This window comes from Xenopus tropicalis, chromosome 2 (genome assembly GCF_000004195.4).
Source record: "Xenopus tropicalis strain Nigerian chromosome 2, UCB_Xtro_10.0, whole genome shotgun sequence".
In the NCBI taxonomy this organism is placed as follows: Eukaryota; Metazoa; Chordata; class Amphibia; order Anura; family Pipidae; genus Xenopus; species Xenopus tropicalis.
Genome location: NC_030678.2, coordinates 41,346,014 through 41,364,038, shown reverse-complemented (window position 1 = coordinate 41,364,038; position 18,025 = coordinate 41,346,014). Strand labels below are relative to the sequence as shown.

The 18,025-nt window shown below is 39.8% G+C and overlaps 1 protein-coding gene across 1 annotated transcript; it reads left to right on the top strand.

Annotated features, from left to right (window-relative positions):
- Positions 1–4,450: 4,450 nt before the first annotated feature.
- tekt1 (tektin 1) lies at positions 4,451–11,448 on the top strand. The gene is given in 8 exon segments (NM_001016652.2): positions 4,451–4,483; positions 5,369–5,580; positions 6,130–6,295; positions 7,040–7,168; positions 7,455–7,598; positions 7,960–8,182; positions 9,059–9,255; positions 11,206–11,448. Coding segments are annotated over 7 exon segments (1,209 nt in total). The 5' UTR covers positions 4,451–4,483; positions 5,369–5,390; the 3' UTR covers positions 11,366–11,448.
- Positions 11,449–18,025: the final 6,577 nt, after the last annotated feature.

Below are 18,025 nucleotides of genomic sequence, written 5' to 3'. Positions count from 1 at the left end.
GTAGAATATGGGCAAATTGTCAGCCTACACTTATACACAGGCTGACAATCCATCTCGTGGGACCTTACCTTATGGCCACCTTCAGTTTTGTTAGACATTTAACACAGTGCAGATAAAAAGTAAACAACAAAGTTACACTAATGTAGTCATGTAGCGATCATGTCTGCTAAAGGAGTTTACACCAAAGAGAATATCTACAGATATACAAAGCAGGTAGAGAGGAGAAAGTGGTTAAGTGGGTCATATGTGAAAAATATATTGGCTTTCAGGATTGACGTCTAGCCAAGAGGCCCAGATCTTTTCAAAATTCTCTGTGCAGTGTAAGTTAATTTAACTAGTGGAAGGGCTTTATTGACCAATGTTACCAAATCTGGTACTTTAGGGAAATGAACAGGCATCCATCTAATTATCAAAATAATATCGGTATTATTATTAACTTCTTACACAAGTAGGCTATCTATGAAAATTGGAAAGAATTCCCATTGTGGAATGCAGATGGGGTCTCTGAAGATCTCCATTATGCTTAGTTGCATAGAGAAGAAATGATAGTAATATATGTTCTTTTAATACCTTGTGAGCTGTATCTGTATTTCTTGTAGGTAGAGGTTTACGGACTCATTTATAATAAAGCTTAATGAGTACCACTTAAACAGTATCTATTGTCATTGGGGCTGCTGTCTGAGTCTAGTTTCAAACGGCCACTTAATAGGTCAATCGCGTAATATCGTGGAAGAATGGAGAATTTCACTGTGTGGTGTGATTTTAAATAATTAAAACGTTTTGTTCTGCAGCTTTTAGGCTTGTAATTTGTAATTTTATCTGCTTGCTGAGGCTTAAAGTAGAAAATATTTGGCACCCCCCCAGTGATTATAATAGATACCCTGGACCCAAATAACATGCAAGCTCTTATGCTAATCTATCTGTACATAATGGGTAAACACAGACCCTCATAAAAACAACTAAAATTGCAGAACTTGCTGGAGAATGTTAAGAATAGGTAAAGGTATAAACTAAACTTTAGTTTAGTTTACCTACTACCTTTATTCAATGTGTTTTATAATAATAATTGGTAATGCCTGGGGAACATCACAAGATACACTGATACTTTTTACCATGGAGTGTGGGACACAACAAGATAGAAATCAGCACTCAGGGGTTGATTATATTGCTTTGAGTAGAATAGCAGCTGTTATGGGTGCACAGAGTGTAGTTTGTGGTATATGCAATCCCCAAACTCTTTTACCCAAAGGCACATATCTGTCCATAGATGATCCTGTGCTCAGTGCTGGGAGAGATAGGCGCCCCCTATCAGATACAGAATCACAGAGAGAAGCAAATTTGGTCAGGGATACTAATGGTGTTGTATTTGTTGCATGATTAAGGGGTATGTGTTGGGCAGCAGCGATTCTGGTGCTGTTGCCACCCGAGGCAGCAGCCGTGATGCCACCCCCTCTCTCCTGCTCTGTGCTTACAACTTTAGCGTTGGAGCAGGTACTGACACCCCAGGTACATTATATGCAGTGGGATGCAGTAGGTAGTAGCACCCCAGGTACATTATATGCAGTAGGTACTGGCACCACAGGTACATTACATGCAATGAGATACAGTAGGTACTGGCACCCCAGGTACATTACATGCAGTGAGATGCTAGTGTCTCCAATCCTCATCCAAATGTAACTGTAACCCATTTTTGGGAATTGTTTATATGTATACGTTAACTGTTCTGTCTTTTGTACCTCTCTATTCTGTAAAGCGCTACATAGAAGTGTCAGGAGAGGAAATTAAAGAGTATTAGCAAACTGTTCATCCGTGCTTGGCTGACAAGATGGACAAGTTTTATAGCACAAACTGGAGTACTGTAGAACTAAGTCTGTAAAACAGAAAAAACAGGGCGACCAAATCACTTGAAAATTTAGGCACATGTCTAAAAAATTCAGCTAGCAGGGCTGAACTGATTATTTTATTTATACTGCAGTTTCTTTTAAATGCAATCAGTGCTACCCTGCAATGTAAAATTTATTAGACACGTCTTTGAATCTTTTTAGTAATCTGGTTACTCTAAAAAGCAAAATATTTTTTTTCAACTATATGTATGTATAGCAAAGTATTGAACACAATAAAGAAAATCTGATGTCTACAAAACATGTTGACCTAATGAGGGGAGGGCCCATATCCTACTGAATGATTAAGGGCATAGACACATGGGGGTGATTAGTCATAGTGACTTTTAAAAAAGTTGGTTGCGGTGACCAATCCCACCATAGGTTACCATAGAAATCATTGTGACTAATCAAGCACAGTTTGCACTTGATGGATTAGTTGCCCCAACTTTTAAATTTTTTTTTAACTAATCGCCACACGTCTTTGCCCTAACACTAACATTACAAAATGGCATTTTCTCTACCAGCGATAACATATGTATTTAGCATGCATTGACAGGAAGCACATCCACCTGTCAGTGCACATGGGGTATATTTATTAACTTTGGAGACAAATATCACTGGTGATGTTGTCTATAGCAATCAATCAGATCTATTACTTTCTAACTTGTAGTTGACTGATCAAATCTAATTGGTTGCTGTGGGCAACATCACCTGTAATCTGTCTACACTGTTAATAAATACACGCAATTTGGCACAAAAACAATAAAAGAGGGCATTTTGTTGGCAAAATCTGCCCTGTATGTACCCTGGGAGGCAGATGCTTTGGTTCTACTGTACTTTTCAGTTGGTGCATCATGTTCTGTTGTACTTTTGCTATTACATCTGTATGTTAAAATAAAATATTGACATCAAGGAACTGGTGGTTTACATGACTGGTGTAAACATGAATATAAAATAGTAATGGCTGAAAATAGGGCTGAAAACTCAGTCAAAAGGGGATAGTAGCAGTGCAAAAGCCTAAGAACATAAAGGCAATTTTGAACTACCTCTGCTCTGTTCTGCACATAGTTCTCCATGATCCAGCCCCCACACAGCTTTCCAGGAACCGTCCACCCCCTTATGCCCTTTTGGTTTGTGTGTTCCCTGCAGATTTTAGTATCCCCCAGTCCTTACTTTGGTACTGCTATCTCCTCGTCACCTTCCATTCCTACCTTCCTTCACAATATCACACTGCAGGGAGGGAAGGGGGCCTCCAACTTATAACTACAGTAAGCACAGCGTGGGGAAAGGGTGTGGGGGGAAAGGAGCCGTCTTTATTCCTTGCATAACTGTTCAGAAGAGACAGGGAGTGGGATGCAGGGAGCGGGGACTGGACTTTCAGCATAAGGCTAATGCCACACGAGGCGTAGGGCGGATATTTTCGGCAAGTGTAAAAACGCTTGCTGAAATTTCCACCCTACGCCTCCTACATGTGTCTGCACCCGGATGAATGAGATACGCTCGGGTGCAGGCACATGTTGCCGATATACGCATGAAAACGCGAAATAATGCAAAGTCTCGCGTTTTCATGCGTATATCGGATACATGTTTCTGCACCCAAGCGTATCTCATTCATTTGGGTGCAGGCACATGTAGAAGGCGTAGGGCGAAATTTTCAGCAAGTGCTTTTACGCTTGCTGAAAATATCCCCCCTCCACCTCATGTGGCATTAGCCTTACTTACCCCTACTCTGTTCGTAAGTGACAGGGAGCAGTACTAGCAGCTGTAGCATATTAAAACGTACTACAGCGGAGGCAGAGTTAAACTGATGTGCTTTACTGCCTGGGACTTAGCTATTGCTGTGGAAACAGTGCGATAAGGACACCGCAGGCTAAACGCCCTAAATTACAATTTCTTCCATTTTGCCATCGTTAAAGAGAACCTGTCAGTTTTCAGTTAACAAGAGGAATGTGTTTAGAGTATTAAGTGTAATGACATACCATAACTTTTTTTTTTTTTAAAAATGACCAGAAGCAGTAGTTTTAAAACTGTGCACAAGTTACTGACTTTCTGAAAAGTCAGAGAGCAAAGCCCCATGAAAAATAATTCATTATCAGAGAAGAACTCCAAGTTTACTGTACTTCAGCCAGCGCCTCGCAATCCCTGCATCCTCCTCTTTACAAGCGGAGGAGTTTCAGTGATAATGCGTGAGGCACCATTCCCCCCTGCAGCCCCCTCCCTGTGCCTGTGACCGGAGGAGGAGTTTGATGAGTCCGTGTAATGGTCCGTTCCCCTCTGCAGCCCTCCTTGCTGTGCCTGTGACCGGAGCCAGAGGAGTTCCCCCTGGGGGGGGGGGCAGTATGGCTGCAGGGGGAAACTCCTCCAGCTCCGGTTACGGTATGTCATTACACTTAACACTCTAAACACATTCCTATTGTTAACTGAAAACTGACAGGTTCTCTTTAAAGATAGATAGCAAGCGGAAGTACCGCCCTCGTTGCCATGGGGGCGCGTCTACTCCGTTTCCCATAGCACCAGTTTGTTGGGGCTGCTGTCAGTGAGGAGAGGAAGGACAGAAGTTGGACAGACTATAGTAGACATCTGCATATACAGCCAAGCAGGTAAGAAGCCTAGTGAGCCTTCTTGTATTAAAAAGCCTCTTATTCCGCTGTGGATGAAGGGGAATCATTCTGAGTGTTAGTAGCTGCCACTGGCCATTAAGTCACTTTAGCTATGTTGGTGGGTGATGCAGCAGCCCATTCACATTTATACACTGACAGCAATGTAATGCAACTGAAGGAATACACAGTGGGACTGACAACTACACCTTGGCATTTTCCTTTCCTACAGAGTTTCTGATAATAATTTAATTATCTCTTTTTATATACAAGCATTTTTTTTCCTATGGCTAAATGATTTGGCTCTGGTGGCCTAACACACAGGCATTTATATCTGCCAACCCAATCCCATACGGCAGCTTTTTGTAAATTGCATGTTTGGCCATTTCAGGGCTCTGTACTAAGCAGGGAAGCAGGGTGCGTTTACCATATTGACACTCAAGGGACCCTGGCTAATGCAGAGGCAGATTCACATCTGACACTGCTGTAGACATGGCCCCCCAGCCATCTCTTCCCCTAGCTGATCAGTGCATGTGTAGGAATGTCTTTGTACATGCTCCAATCACCTTGGACAGAGGTACCACCCAGCTTAGCACTCGTGGAATGTCCTCAAAGCTGCCACCTTAGGTTTGTGCCCACAGGTGTTTTTATAGATAATATGCCCTGCCCTTATGAATATGCTGCCACTAGTCAAATGTATATTAAATGCCATAATTTAGCAGGTGTAGGTAAAACACACGCCAAATAATATCACATAATGTATTGACGGTGGAGGAATTTTGACAAAACATAGCATTTTCCCTATGAATTGTAAACATGAGCCTAAAATATTATGCTTTGTAATTTCTGCAATAGTTCTGCAAACTTCCTATTAATACTTTTTTTCAGATTCAGCGCAGTAAGGAATACAATGGCTAAACTGGTCCAGCTTCCACCCAAGTTCCTTCCTAAAGAGTGGAATATTGCAAACAAGACATGCTATGCCAGAGCAGAGTCTCAAAGATCCAGATCTGAGAGACTGGTCGCAGAGAGCCAGAGACTAGTTGATGAGATTGAAAAGACAACTCAGAACTCGCAAAAGGATGTCAACAAAAAACTAGGTATCAATTTCCTCATCTATCCATCCTTTAGTAATGTGTACTCAGAGCTAATGAATCCTTTTCTGGGGCTCCACCATGGGGGTGTATTAGACCATCATCAAAAACAGACACTGTGCTTAATGATTCAGTTCCAGCTATTAATGAATTTCTTATAAATCATACCCTCAAGAATTATATCCGGATAACGGATCCCATACCTGTAATTGTATAGTGGTAGCAGTCTGATAAACTAGTTTTTATATAATGAATATAGTGTAAAAAAAATAATTCTTAGGGGTTCAGCCTTCAAAATGTTTATTTGAATTCTTGATCACATGCATGGCCAATTTACCCAAGTGACCACATTAGACAGAGCCACAGACCCTTTTCTTTGCCCCTGTACTTTTACTTGCCAGGGCTTCTAGCGTTCATCTTTTTCAATTACACTGTTCGTTCAGTAGGCAGCACAAAGTGATTGCCCGTTTGTACCTTACATAATAGTTTGAAAATTAGCTGTATTGTTAATTTTCATTGAATAAATAATTAAATGTTATGTTCTCGTTCATTTAGATCAAAGGTTGGAGGAGATACAGTTCTGGAAGAAGGAGTTAGACAGCAAGCTGGAAGACACTGTCAATGATATAGCACAGCTGCTGGCATATAAAATTCGACTTGAAAAAGCTCTTGAAAGTTGCAAAGAACCCTTGTCTATAGCACAACAATGTCTAATAGAACGGTAAAAACAGTCTTTAAAATTCTCCATTATGTTTCTGTACGGAGCCGAGTGATCCCCTTACCTGACCAAAAATTCTGGTTTATGGGGGATGCATTCTTTACTACAAATTGTTGATTACATTGGTCCTTGACGTACTTAGCTTTTTTTTTTTATTTACATAAATCGGAAAAAGTCCCATAAAGTTTTAACCAATCACAAGGTTCATAGTAAAGCATCAATCACATGGCTTATAACATTGTGACATAGGTTAAAAGTAATACATACATAAAATGCGTAGGGCTTAAATGTACTATGATGTATTAAATTCTTAAATAAATAGCATATTTTAAGCAGCATATCTACGTCAGTCCGGTTTTGTTGCCAGCCCATGTGTCAAGAATTTCTTTGTTACCAGGCAATGAAGACCAGGAGCATATGCATTTAAAGAGATCAAAGACTAAAACTGGAAGTAAAGTCCCTTTCCAACTTCCTGGTTCTTACAAGGCAACTAAAACAAAATTAAAGTCCACTGAGAAGCCTCTTTATAATAAGCTGCTCTTTATCCCATAGTCTAACAAAGGCCAAATTGGGAGGAAGGGAATCATTTGTTAATACAATGGATTGGTAACTAGTTTCAATGACCTTGTAAGAATTAAGATGCTGGAAAAAGTTTTCATATATATATATATATATATATATATATATATATATATATATATATATATATGTCTTTTAATTGATTATAAGCTGTCATCCCTATTACAGAGAGAAAAGAGTTGGCATTGACTTGGTTCATGACGAGGCAGAACGGGAACTCATCAAAGAAGTAGAAGTGATCCAGGGAGTAATGACTTTATTAGAGCGCACAATAGAACAAATTACAGAGCAAATCAGGTAAGTTCTTTTAAATCAGAATCTATTCACCTGAAGGGGGCGTGGGGTTGTTAAAGTTTTTGAATATACTTTATATTTTGCTTTTCACTGGCTTGAAATTTTAAATGCTGTGTGTATGACAGTGCCAGTGACTCTGCTAGAGGAAAGGTGATTAACTGTGAGGCAAAACTGAGATTGTTATTATTTATTCACTTGTGAAAGTCTCTAGAAACTCACTGTATATTGCATATTTTTACAATGGTCAATGTGGTTGGAAGAATTGAACATTTTTCTTTAACCTTTATAGAATGAGCCGTTCAGCTAAATATTCACTGGAGAAAGACCTGAAAGACAAATTCCAAGCGCTTAAAATTGATAACCACTGCGCAGGTTTAACAAACAACAGTCCTGACATTGACTACAGTGCTAATACCGTGAGAATCGAAGCAAAGTAAGCAAGTTACTTTTTCTAGTCTGCTGCAAATTTCCTCTTTTAATGAATGGGCAAGTTATATTTGCCCAACGCAACTGCCTAAATGATCCCTATAATTTCCCAAGCACTAAGCTGGTGTGACTACACACCAGATACCCAGAAGGTTGAACCACCGGGAAGCCAAGAGCAGAGCTACAGCTTTAGCTGCAGAGGTCTGCTGTACAGGCAGTATTATTCAGCAGCCCAGTAAGAGTCTATTATAAAAAGCATTGTTGAGGGGCTTTAGTTTGCTTTAAATGCAATAAATAATTTTCAGTGTCAACATATGTGGTTCATTTAGCTTTGGCAGTTAACAGATTTTACTGCATATTATTTCCAGTTCTGTGACACCCATTGAATGGGAGGATTACACCAATACTAACATTTTAAAAGCTGAGAAACAGAGGAACAATGCAATAGCGCTCCGATCTTTGATTGATGGCATCTTGTCTGAGACAGCCAGTGACATATGCAAGCAGTGCGACACAGCGACCTACGCCCTGAAAAATCGCATACAGGAGACAAAAGATGCTAAAAATAAGTTGGAAGAGCATCTGGCTAAGGTACCCTTGCAATATTTATTTTGTGTATCAGAGTCATCCTTGTAACTCACACAAAATCATTCTAAACCTTTTTGCCACTTGGTTGGGGCTGGTTTTGCTATCCAAATGCAATGTGGCACTCAGAGGCGTAACAATAGAGGAAGTAGACACAGCGGTTGCAGTTGGGGCTCAGGGCCTCCATTTTACATTTAATTTAAAGGTAAAATTTTATTGTTTTTCCAACAACAGAAGCGAAAATAAAATAGGAAAGAAAAGTAAATAAAAACAAATAAACACATTAATGATGCTATACATTAGGTTACAATGAGACAGTGGTTGTGCGTTCTGGCTTAAGGGGCAGATTATTTGTCTAGAGGATAAGCTAGTAGGTTGGCAATGGGCTTCGTTGGCGTCACTGAACCCCAGGATTCATGTTGCACCAAACACCCCATACTTTCTCGAATTTGTCCGCTGCTCCTCGTTTCGCCATTTTACATTTAAATCCTTAATCCACGCTGGCTCTGAGGTAGGAGAGTGGGAAGCAGGAATTTCTATGTAAGTGGGTGGGGCGCATCAGGGCAATGGGAGGGTGTGTCAGGGCCACCGGGCCCCTTTAAAGAGTTTTTTGCAGGGGGATGAGTGCAGAGTAGTTACGTGAATGGTGGCACTTCTGAAAGTGTATATAAACAGTATATGTTCTGTATGCATGCAGAGGTGTTTAGATCAACAAGTAAAGTAATACACTGGCAGACAATGTATTTGCAATGCTTTGAATTTCTTACCAAAATAAGACCTTAATCATTGCACCGTCAACAGGAAGTGCTCCATGCTTTTGAAAATCATTTATGTTATATGTGTACCAAATCTCCAATAAAAACAAAATACTTTAATTTTGAGGTAATGGATGAGATCAGCTCACAGGAGAAAAACATAGAAATCTTAAAGAAAGCCCTAGCAGACAAAGAAGGACCCATGAAAATGGCACAAACACGCCTGGATACAAGAACCTTACGCCCCAATGTGGAGCTGTGCCGAGACCCTGTTCAGTACAGGCTCATCAATGAAGTTCAAGAGATAACAACAAATGTAGAACGGTAAGAGAATAAATGTTTCTATTTGCTTTATATTGCTGTGTTGGGGGGCCAATATCCACTGTACCTATGCTACATGTCATTATGCAATGTTTAATATATATTAAAATGTAATCCTGCACCACGCCCTACAAAGAAACAGACCATTAAGAGTAATTCTCTAGAAACAAAATAGTATTCTGCATAACAAATGACTGAGCCAAGATATTACAGTTTGTTATTAAGAGGACTAAAAGACGCAGCTGTTCCATTGGTGGCAATTTCATAGGGACTGGTAAATAGGGGAAATAGGGTTCCTTTTAAATTAACTTTTGTATGCAGATAATGCTATTCTTCATTTGGTCTTCATTTGTTATTATTTATGATTTTTGAATTATTATACTTTTCAGCAGCTATCTGGTTGCTAGGGTTCAATATAACCTAGCAACCAGGTAGTGATTTGAAAGAAAAACAGGAATATAAATAGAAAAGGGCCTAAGTAGATGGAAAAACAATTACATAAGTAGATGGATAAGTAATGAAAGGTAACAATAACAATAAAATTGTAGCCTCAAAAACCAAGTTTTTGGTGGCCCATTTGAAAGCTGGAATGAATCAGAAGGCGGCAAACAATTCAAAAACTATAAAAAAATAAAGACCAATTGATAAGTTACTAGCAATAGACCATTCTATAACACACTAGGGGCAGATTTACTAAAACTAGATTTTTTTCTGGCCACGAAACTCGTATAAACTCGACTTGGTATTTTTTTGCATTTAGTAAATGTCACCATAATGTTGGTAGGGTCGAACAAAAATATAGTTTATTGAGTGAAAATCATGATTTTTTCAAGCCGTAAAATATGAAACATTCAAGAAATTGTAAAATTTAAATGGCCAATCATTTCCATGAATCCTCTTTATTTTTCCCAAACAGGAATAGCTCCAGCAGCCATTTTAGGAGCATTGGCGCTCATTCTTAGAAAACAATAATGTGTTTAAGTTTCACTTGAAACTGGGTGAAGTAGAAAACAATGGGATTAACTGTGTAGAAAAATGCCAGGCTGAGTCAAACTTGAACATTTCTAGTATTTGAAGCTTTCCACAGGACTCAAGGGTACTCAGCAGATCAAACTTGCCTATTTTTTTTGGCGAAAAAAAGTAACCTAAGTCTCGAATTAAACAAGTTATTTGTAAAAAATAAAAATTTTTCGAGAAACAATATTTCATACATTAAGCACTGCCAAAAACCTATTCATAAATCTCGAAAATATACACCAATGGTCGCACGAAAGATCGAAATTGCAACGTGTATGGCCACCTTAGGTAGGTGGAGCAACCTCCAGATGTGACCTTAATCTGGTGTCTGAATAAGAGGCAGCTGTGGTGGGATAGCCCATTAGCAGAGAGAAAGATATGAGCTACTGTGGGATTTAATCTATTGGGCTGGTGCAGGTGTTCAGTGTTCATTAGTAGTGATGAGTTAAATTTTCACAGGCTCATGTAAGTGCTGAACGCACTCATGAGTACAAGCCCTTAAGAAGGCTGAAGAGGCTATTTTCTAAAGTTTGCTTTCATTTTGTTTTCATTCATGATTTTCTGATTACACCAGGAACTACAGTAGTTGACATGTTCACAGTTTAGTACATCACTTACTACAATAATGTGTGTAATGGTGGGCAATTTACAGGGTTCCATGGGTGGATTGTACTACATATCTGGCCTGTCACTTATCCAAAGCCAGATGTGCAGTCCCTGCTCCTGTACCTGCACAGGAATACCAATTTTAATATAAGTAATGAGCTAGAATCAAAGGGGAAGCAGTAGTGTGCAAAATGATGAGGTCTATCATGTAAAGTTCTGTATATGCTTCACATTCACTTGTGTGTTACAACATGCTGCTTGCTAGCTATAGCAGACTGCTTATTACTGGCAAAGTTGATTGTTGCTGTTGTTGCTTTTATATTGTTACAGACTGCGTGAAACTTTGGCCCAGGCAGAGGCTGAACTAAAAGCTTTGAACCGTAACCAGCTTTCTCTAGAAGAAGAAATCCAAGTAAAAGAAAATTCCATCTACATTGATGAAGTGATATGTATGCAGATGAGAGAAGCCATTTCTATTAATGCTTTCTAGTACAGTCTTATCAGTAGGGGATGTTTTCCAGACCCCACATTGTGATGGATAATGACATAAACATTAAAGAGCAATCTGTGCAACTCTCCTGTAGCTTCAGATCTTTCTTAGGCTCATGACACACAGGATCACACGTACTCTGCTAACGTTTTTCCAAGAATCCCCTAAACCTGACTGAGACGCTTGTTAATAGTGTTAATGGAAACTGCGGTTTTTATTTTTAAGTAACAACAGGCTTCTCCCTTCACAATGAGAAAAAAAGGGTGGTTTACCTTTAAAGGAGAAGGAAAGGCTAAGTCACTTGGGGTGTGCCAAAATGTTAGGCACCCCCAAGTGACTTAAATCGCTTACCTTGTACCCCGGGCTGGTGCCTGTTAGGAGAAAACCGCACCAGCCCAGGGTACCTGTAACGAGCGTTTTTTTCTTCTTCTTTTTTTCTGTGGTGAAATCCCTGGGCCGGCGCATGCGCATTAGAGTGAAAAGCCAACTTCCTTGCTAAAGTTCTGCATGCACAGTGCGCCAACGTGGAAGAAGGAAGCGATCGCTGCTACCCCGGGCTGGTGCTGTTCTCTCCTAACAGGGGCACCAGCCCGGAGTAAAAGGTAAGTCACTTGGGGATGCCTAACATTTTGGCACCCCCAAGTGACTTAGGCTTTCCTTCTCCTTTAAGTTAACTTTTAGTATGTTATAGAATGGCCTATTTTCTTTAAAATTTGCAATTGGTCTTCCTATAGTTTTTTTTTTAAATTTTCCTTTCTATTCTACATCTTTCCAGCTTTCAGATGGGTCACTGAACCCAGTTTTTATTGCATTTTATTCCGTATCTTTTTATTCAGGCCTTCTCCTATTCTAATCCAAACCACTACCTGGTTGCTAACAAGACCCCAGCAACCAGATAGCTGCTGAAATTCCAAACTGAAGAACTGCTGAACAAAAAGCTAAATAAATGAAAATACAAATAATAAAAATGAAACCAACTTGTCTCAGAATATCATTGGCTACATCATAGTAAAAGTAAAATGGCTCACCCTCGGTATATGTTGCTGACTACAGTTCAATACTTCTGACCAGCCACAGAGCAGACTGTATTTGCTTGGTGCTTAAAAGGGATGTTTACCGTCAGACAATAGTCCAAATTTAAAGAGCTCCAGTCAGAAAAAAAAACACTTTTGTATATCATCTTTATTATATGAAATGTTTAGTTTTGAAGCTACAGAATGTAAGCTGTGGATCAGCACTGCTAAAACACCAGCTTGCGGGCTGCCCAAATAGGAAATTCGCACTGAACTGGTTACTGTACATGCCTTCCCACTCCTGCTTCATTTGGATTTCATTGATCTGATTGGCTGAATCTTGCCAGCCAATGGTATGAAGGACCAGCCCTGTCCTGTTCCTATTCACTCTCATTTTTCACTTATTCTAAGGGAACCGCAATTGGTTTTCATTTTTTGTGTTTTTTCAGATATTTCACTTTTTGTTCAGATGCTTTCCAGTTTGTAATTTCAGCATCTGTCTTGTTTACCTTAACCAGGCAGTGGTTTAAATGAGCGACTGGAATTTGAATAGGAGAGGGGCCGAATTTAAAGATAGGAATAAAAATTAACAAGCCCACTGAGCAACAGTTATTTGTCTGCTGAAGTCAGTGACCCCAATTTAAAATCTGGAAAGATGTAGAAGAGGAAGGCAAATACTACAAAAGAATAAATAATTAAGACCAATCGCAAAGTTGGTAGGAATAGGACATTCTATTCACTACTACTAAATTTAATGTAAAGGTGAACCAACCCTTTAAATATCAGCTTTTCAAACAAGTTGGGAAGGGACAATTCAAATCCCTCAAGAGAAATATGCTTTTCTAGTTGATTAAAGCAAGGGATGTGCTATTTCTGGGGGATACTTCTATCAAATGTTATCCCAAATTAAATCACTGGTGATGACCCTTCTATCCAGCCCATTTATTACAACAGTTCTGTCCATGGGCAGTCAATGCAGTATTTTGCGCAGGCCACTATTTACCCAAAAAAATGGCTCCGCAGGCTGGAAGACTGAAATAAAAATCAACCTTCACAAAATATCAAGCAGAAGAGAGGGAGAGACAAAGAAATGTTAGACCCTGTACCACATTCAAGAACAGGGTCATACTGGGCCGCCAGGACACCGGAAAAATACCCGGTGGGCCCAATAGGCCTAGACTTGATCCTGTTGCCGCTTCCCCTTCCCGCCGATGTTCTCCCCTGATGCGTTTCACATACGCGCATTCAGGGGAGGATGTCGGGTGGAGCCCCCTGTGGGATGGGGGGGGGTTAGGGGTGCGCGGCGGGGGCCCCTGCAGGGGACGTGTCCAGCGGACGTACCTTGGTACCAGTCTGACCCTGTTCAAGAAGACTGACTGTACTATGCTAATGAGTAATGTCCAAGGCAAACTGTCTCATAACAAACCCACTAGAACTCAGAGCCTAACTCAGCTGCTTCAGTCACCTTGCACTTGAGCCAACCAGCTTCTAGTCATGTAACACCATGCCTCCTAAAACTTGTATGTCAAAAAGCAGAACAATTGCCCAGGTTCAAATCCTCAATTGACACAGTCCATGGTAATGTCCATAAGATTATTCAACCTACACCCACAAATTCATAGTTTTGTGACTGGAAGTAAAGCAAATCAAATGTCTAGCAAATAATTTTCCACATTAAACCAGTAAAAGAGGAAATGCCCAACCACAATGACTGCAGTATTCAAATTTGACCATTTGGCTTAAGCGTCCCATAAAATCACTATTTTTCAACACATGACAGTTATCTGTACATCAATAATCTAATACAGTGGTTCTAGATTTTTATGCTGGTAAAACATCCACAGCAAAATTCTGGTGGCCACATTATTAACTACATATATATATATATATTAGATAAAATCTGTTATCCACCTCCATATTTTAATCAAATACTTAATATTTTTTAAAAATAATTTCCCTTTTCTCTGAAATAAAACAGTGATTTGTACTTAATCCCAACTAAGACAGAATAAATACTTTTTGAAAGCAAAACAATCCTATCTGGAAAACCCTGGGTCCTGTGCATTCTGGATAACAGGTCCCATACCTGTATATAAAGCCTTTAAATCTATAAAAGTATATAAATCTCTTTAAATACTTGGAACTACAATCAAACAGACAAATCACATAAACCCATTTTTTCTAGCACTATTCATCTTTTCTTAACACAAAAAGCACTAGATGGCACTACTGTACCTTGTTTTCCAGCCACACTAATATAGGCACAGAAGCACATGAGAAATCTACAGCTGTCCACCCATAGGCCAGCTCCTATGTGAGACAGTCAATGGCACTGGAACAAAATGGCCTGGATCCCAAACAATTAGATCACTGGAGTGATAACATGATTCAGATAGGATGCCTAAGAAGTGACTCTGATGAGTGGGGGAGATTTGTGAAAAATGACTGAGCTGGCAAAGCTGGTTGGTCTTTGTGTAGCCAGCATGTACTAAATAGTAACCACAAATGGAGCAGAAATAAATGAAAAGCTCACCAAAAATGTAACTGTATTTTTATGTAAATATCAGCTTTGCAGCTGGTCTTTCTTTCCCATTTAGTGGGTTATTGAATAATTATATTAATGACTAATGAATATAACATACAAAAATCAGAAAGAGGGACAAAAAAAAATTTGCAGCGTGCAGTGTAGCAAAATGACCATGTACATTTTTGCCCAAACCCCTAAAATACCACACCAATTTTACAAAAACACATAATTTTCTGGGATGTGACAAGAAAAGACATTTTGAGGTATGCTATTAAAGTCACTATCTCTCCCTACTATCCCAGTCCCTTCATAAAGACTATTATCCCCACTGCTACTATAAGCACCATCTCTCCCTACTATACCTGTTATCCTATAGCCAGTCCCTTCCTAGAGACTATTATCCCCAGTGCTACTATAGGCACCATCTCTCCCTACTATCCTACAGCCACAGTCCCTTCCCAGAGGCTATTAACCCCACTGTTACTATAGGCACCATCTCTCCCTACTATACCTGCTATCCCACAGCCACAGTCCCTTCCCAGAGGCTATTATCCCACTGTTACTATAGGCACCATCTCTCCCTACTATACCTGCTATCCCACAGCCACAGTCCCTTCCCAGAGGCTATTATCCCACTGCTACTATAGGCACCATCTCTCCCTACTATACCTGCTATCCCACATCCACAGTCCCTTCCCAGAGGCTATTATCCCCACTGCTACTATAGGCACCATCTCTCCCTACTATACCTGCTATCCAACAGCCACAGTCCCTTCCCAGAGGCTATTATCCCCACTGCTACTATAGGCACCATCTCTCCCTACTATACCTGCTATCCCACAGCCACAGTCCCTTCCCAGAGGATATCATTCCTACTGCTACTTTGTTGCAAGACCAAAAACAATGTCAGTGGCACAGAAGCAAATACTAAAAGTAATGTAGAAATCAGAATTGTGATAGTAACTGTTGGATTATCAGTATTTAAAACTTAATCAACACCTCCTTATAAAAGATCATGCAACCCTTCTGCTTCTCTGCTGCTTTGTATCAAGATGCAGGATAGCATGGAGCAACTAGAGTAATATACAAAAAGTATGTATTAAAAATATACATCTACCTATGTTAGTTAAAAATAATTTTAAGAGCGCCAACTGTTATGTTGGCTCTTTTCCATTGTTTTCTTTTTTCTCTTTTTATTTTTCCTTTTCTGTTAGTTCTATTACCTCTGAATGATCACAAGAACAATGTGCTTAATATATAAAATGTTATGCATGTAAAACTTGAAAACAAATGTAACAATGTAACGGCTGCTGCCGTGAAAAAGTCCCTCATAATTAGGTTTCAACCATCCTTGTCTAGGATAGTAACACACTTTTCAGCACTTCTCGTCTGTAACTGCGTCCCACTTCTTCCGGCGCGGGCTTGTATTTCTACACTTTCCTCAGCTCTTCGCTGAGCTAAAGTCTTTTGCTTTTTCCAGCACTCTCCCAGTAATGTTTCAATAGTCGACTATTATGAAACAGGCGAAAGCTTGTGGTGTACAGTACCAAACTACAAGAGAAACAGGACATTGTACCTAAACTCCAGGGCAGTGGGATGCAGCATTAACAGTCGGACTGTCCTGTTAAACCGGGACAGTGGGGAAGTGTATGTATGTATAACTTTATTTATAAAGCGATACTTATGTACGCAGCTCTGTACAATAGAAGTGTGATATAATATAATAAATAATAATGTTACTGAGATTGTATATCATCCATGTCAGTGCCCCAGATGAGCTTATAATTTTAGTTCCTTATTAGATTTACACACCCAAGAGCCATTTTATAGTCATGAGAACACACAAATATTGGGAGAACACTGTTATTGAACACAGGTCATCAAATCAGCATGGTAGCAGTATTAACCAACTGACTAGCATGCCACCTCCTTTGGAAGTTCAGTTGGTGGTTTGTCATAAAATACTATAACTTACTACATTAGATACTGCAGTAACACTGTCACATACAATAGTGGTCTCTACCCTGTAACCTTACTTGCCATAAAATAATGTGAATGTTTATGCAAAGAAGAAAGCATTAGTCACCTTGCAATGCGCAGCCACAATCACCTTGAAAGCTATATATGAATCACAAAAGGAGAGAATACGCTATTACTGTTAATATGTAAAAAAAAACATTCTTGCATTTATACTGCATTGGCATATAGCTTATCCCCTTAAGGGTATTGCTGGTATTTATGTACAGCAACCAGTGATACTTAGCTGGTGACCAATTCTTTTGTATGGCTTTGCATTCTGGAGATATGCTGTTTAGTCACTCTCACCTGCTACTAGAGAATGGTAAGTGTCTTATCTGTAACACACACAAACTAGTGGCAGGTGGACCTCTTGAGTGCTCTCATGGGCGTTTCTACATGTGTCCCCAATTGTGGATCTTTCCTGTGTTCCACTGCAGGTCTGTATTATCTTTGAGATTATATACTTGTGGTACAGGCAAGCACCAAACTCATGTGGAATTCAACCTGATGTGTTCCACCTGTGGTCAGAGCTTGTCTGGGCCACAATGTATAGAACCTTTTAGGAACTACAGGTTAATGTTCCCCTGTGGTGGAACGCAGGAAAGACCCACTGCAGGTGAACGCGGGCACTCTCGTGTGTAACAGGCCCAATAGCATACTTTCTAATCGCTGGGCCTAGGATCCTTTTTACACAGGTGTGGTTCCTGATTAAAAAATTATAACAAAAAAATAATGAAGATCAATTGCAAGATTGCTAGGATTAGGACATTCTATAACATACTAAAAGTTGGCTTGAAGGAGAACCAATTCTGAATCCTGCAAAAAGTGCTTGGGTGCTCAGTCTGAGACATCATCTGCTAAAAGCATCATATATCATAATCACATATACTTCTACCATGATGTCTGTGCATTGGTCGTGTGGGCAATTGATCTCCCCAAAATGCTTTGCCACTGACAAAGTGAATTGCTGGTAGGAAGGCATACGAAGCGCTTTGTTTTCTGAAGTTTATTTTGCACACTAGTTTCTATAGAGCTCCCACTCTGACCACCTGATGTTCCAAAAGGTCCTGACCTGTAGGCAAGAGAGCACATCAGCTGATT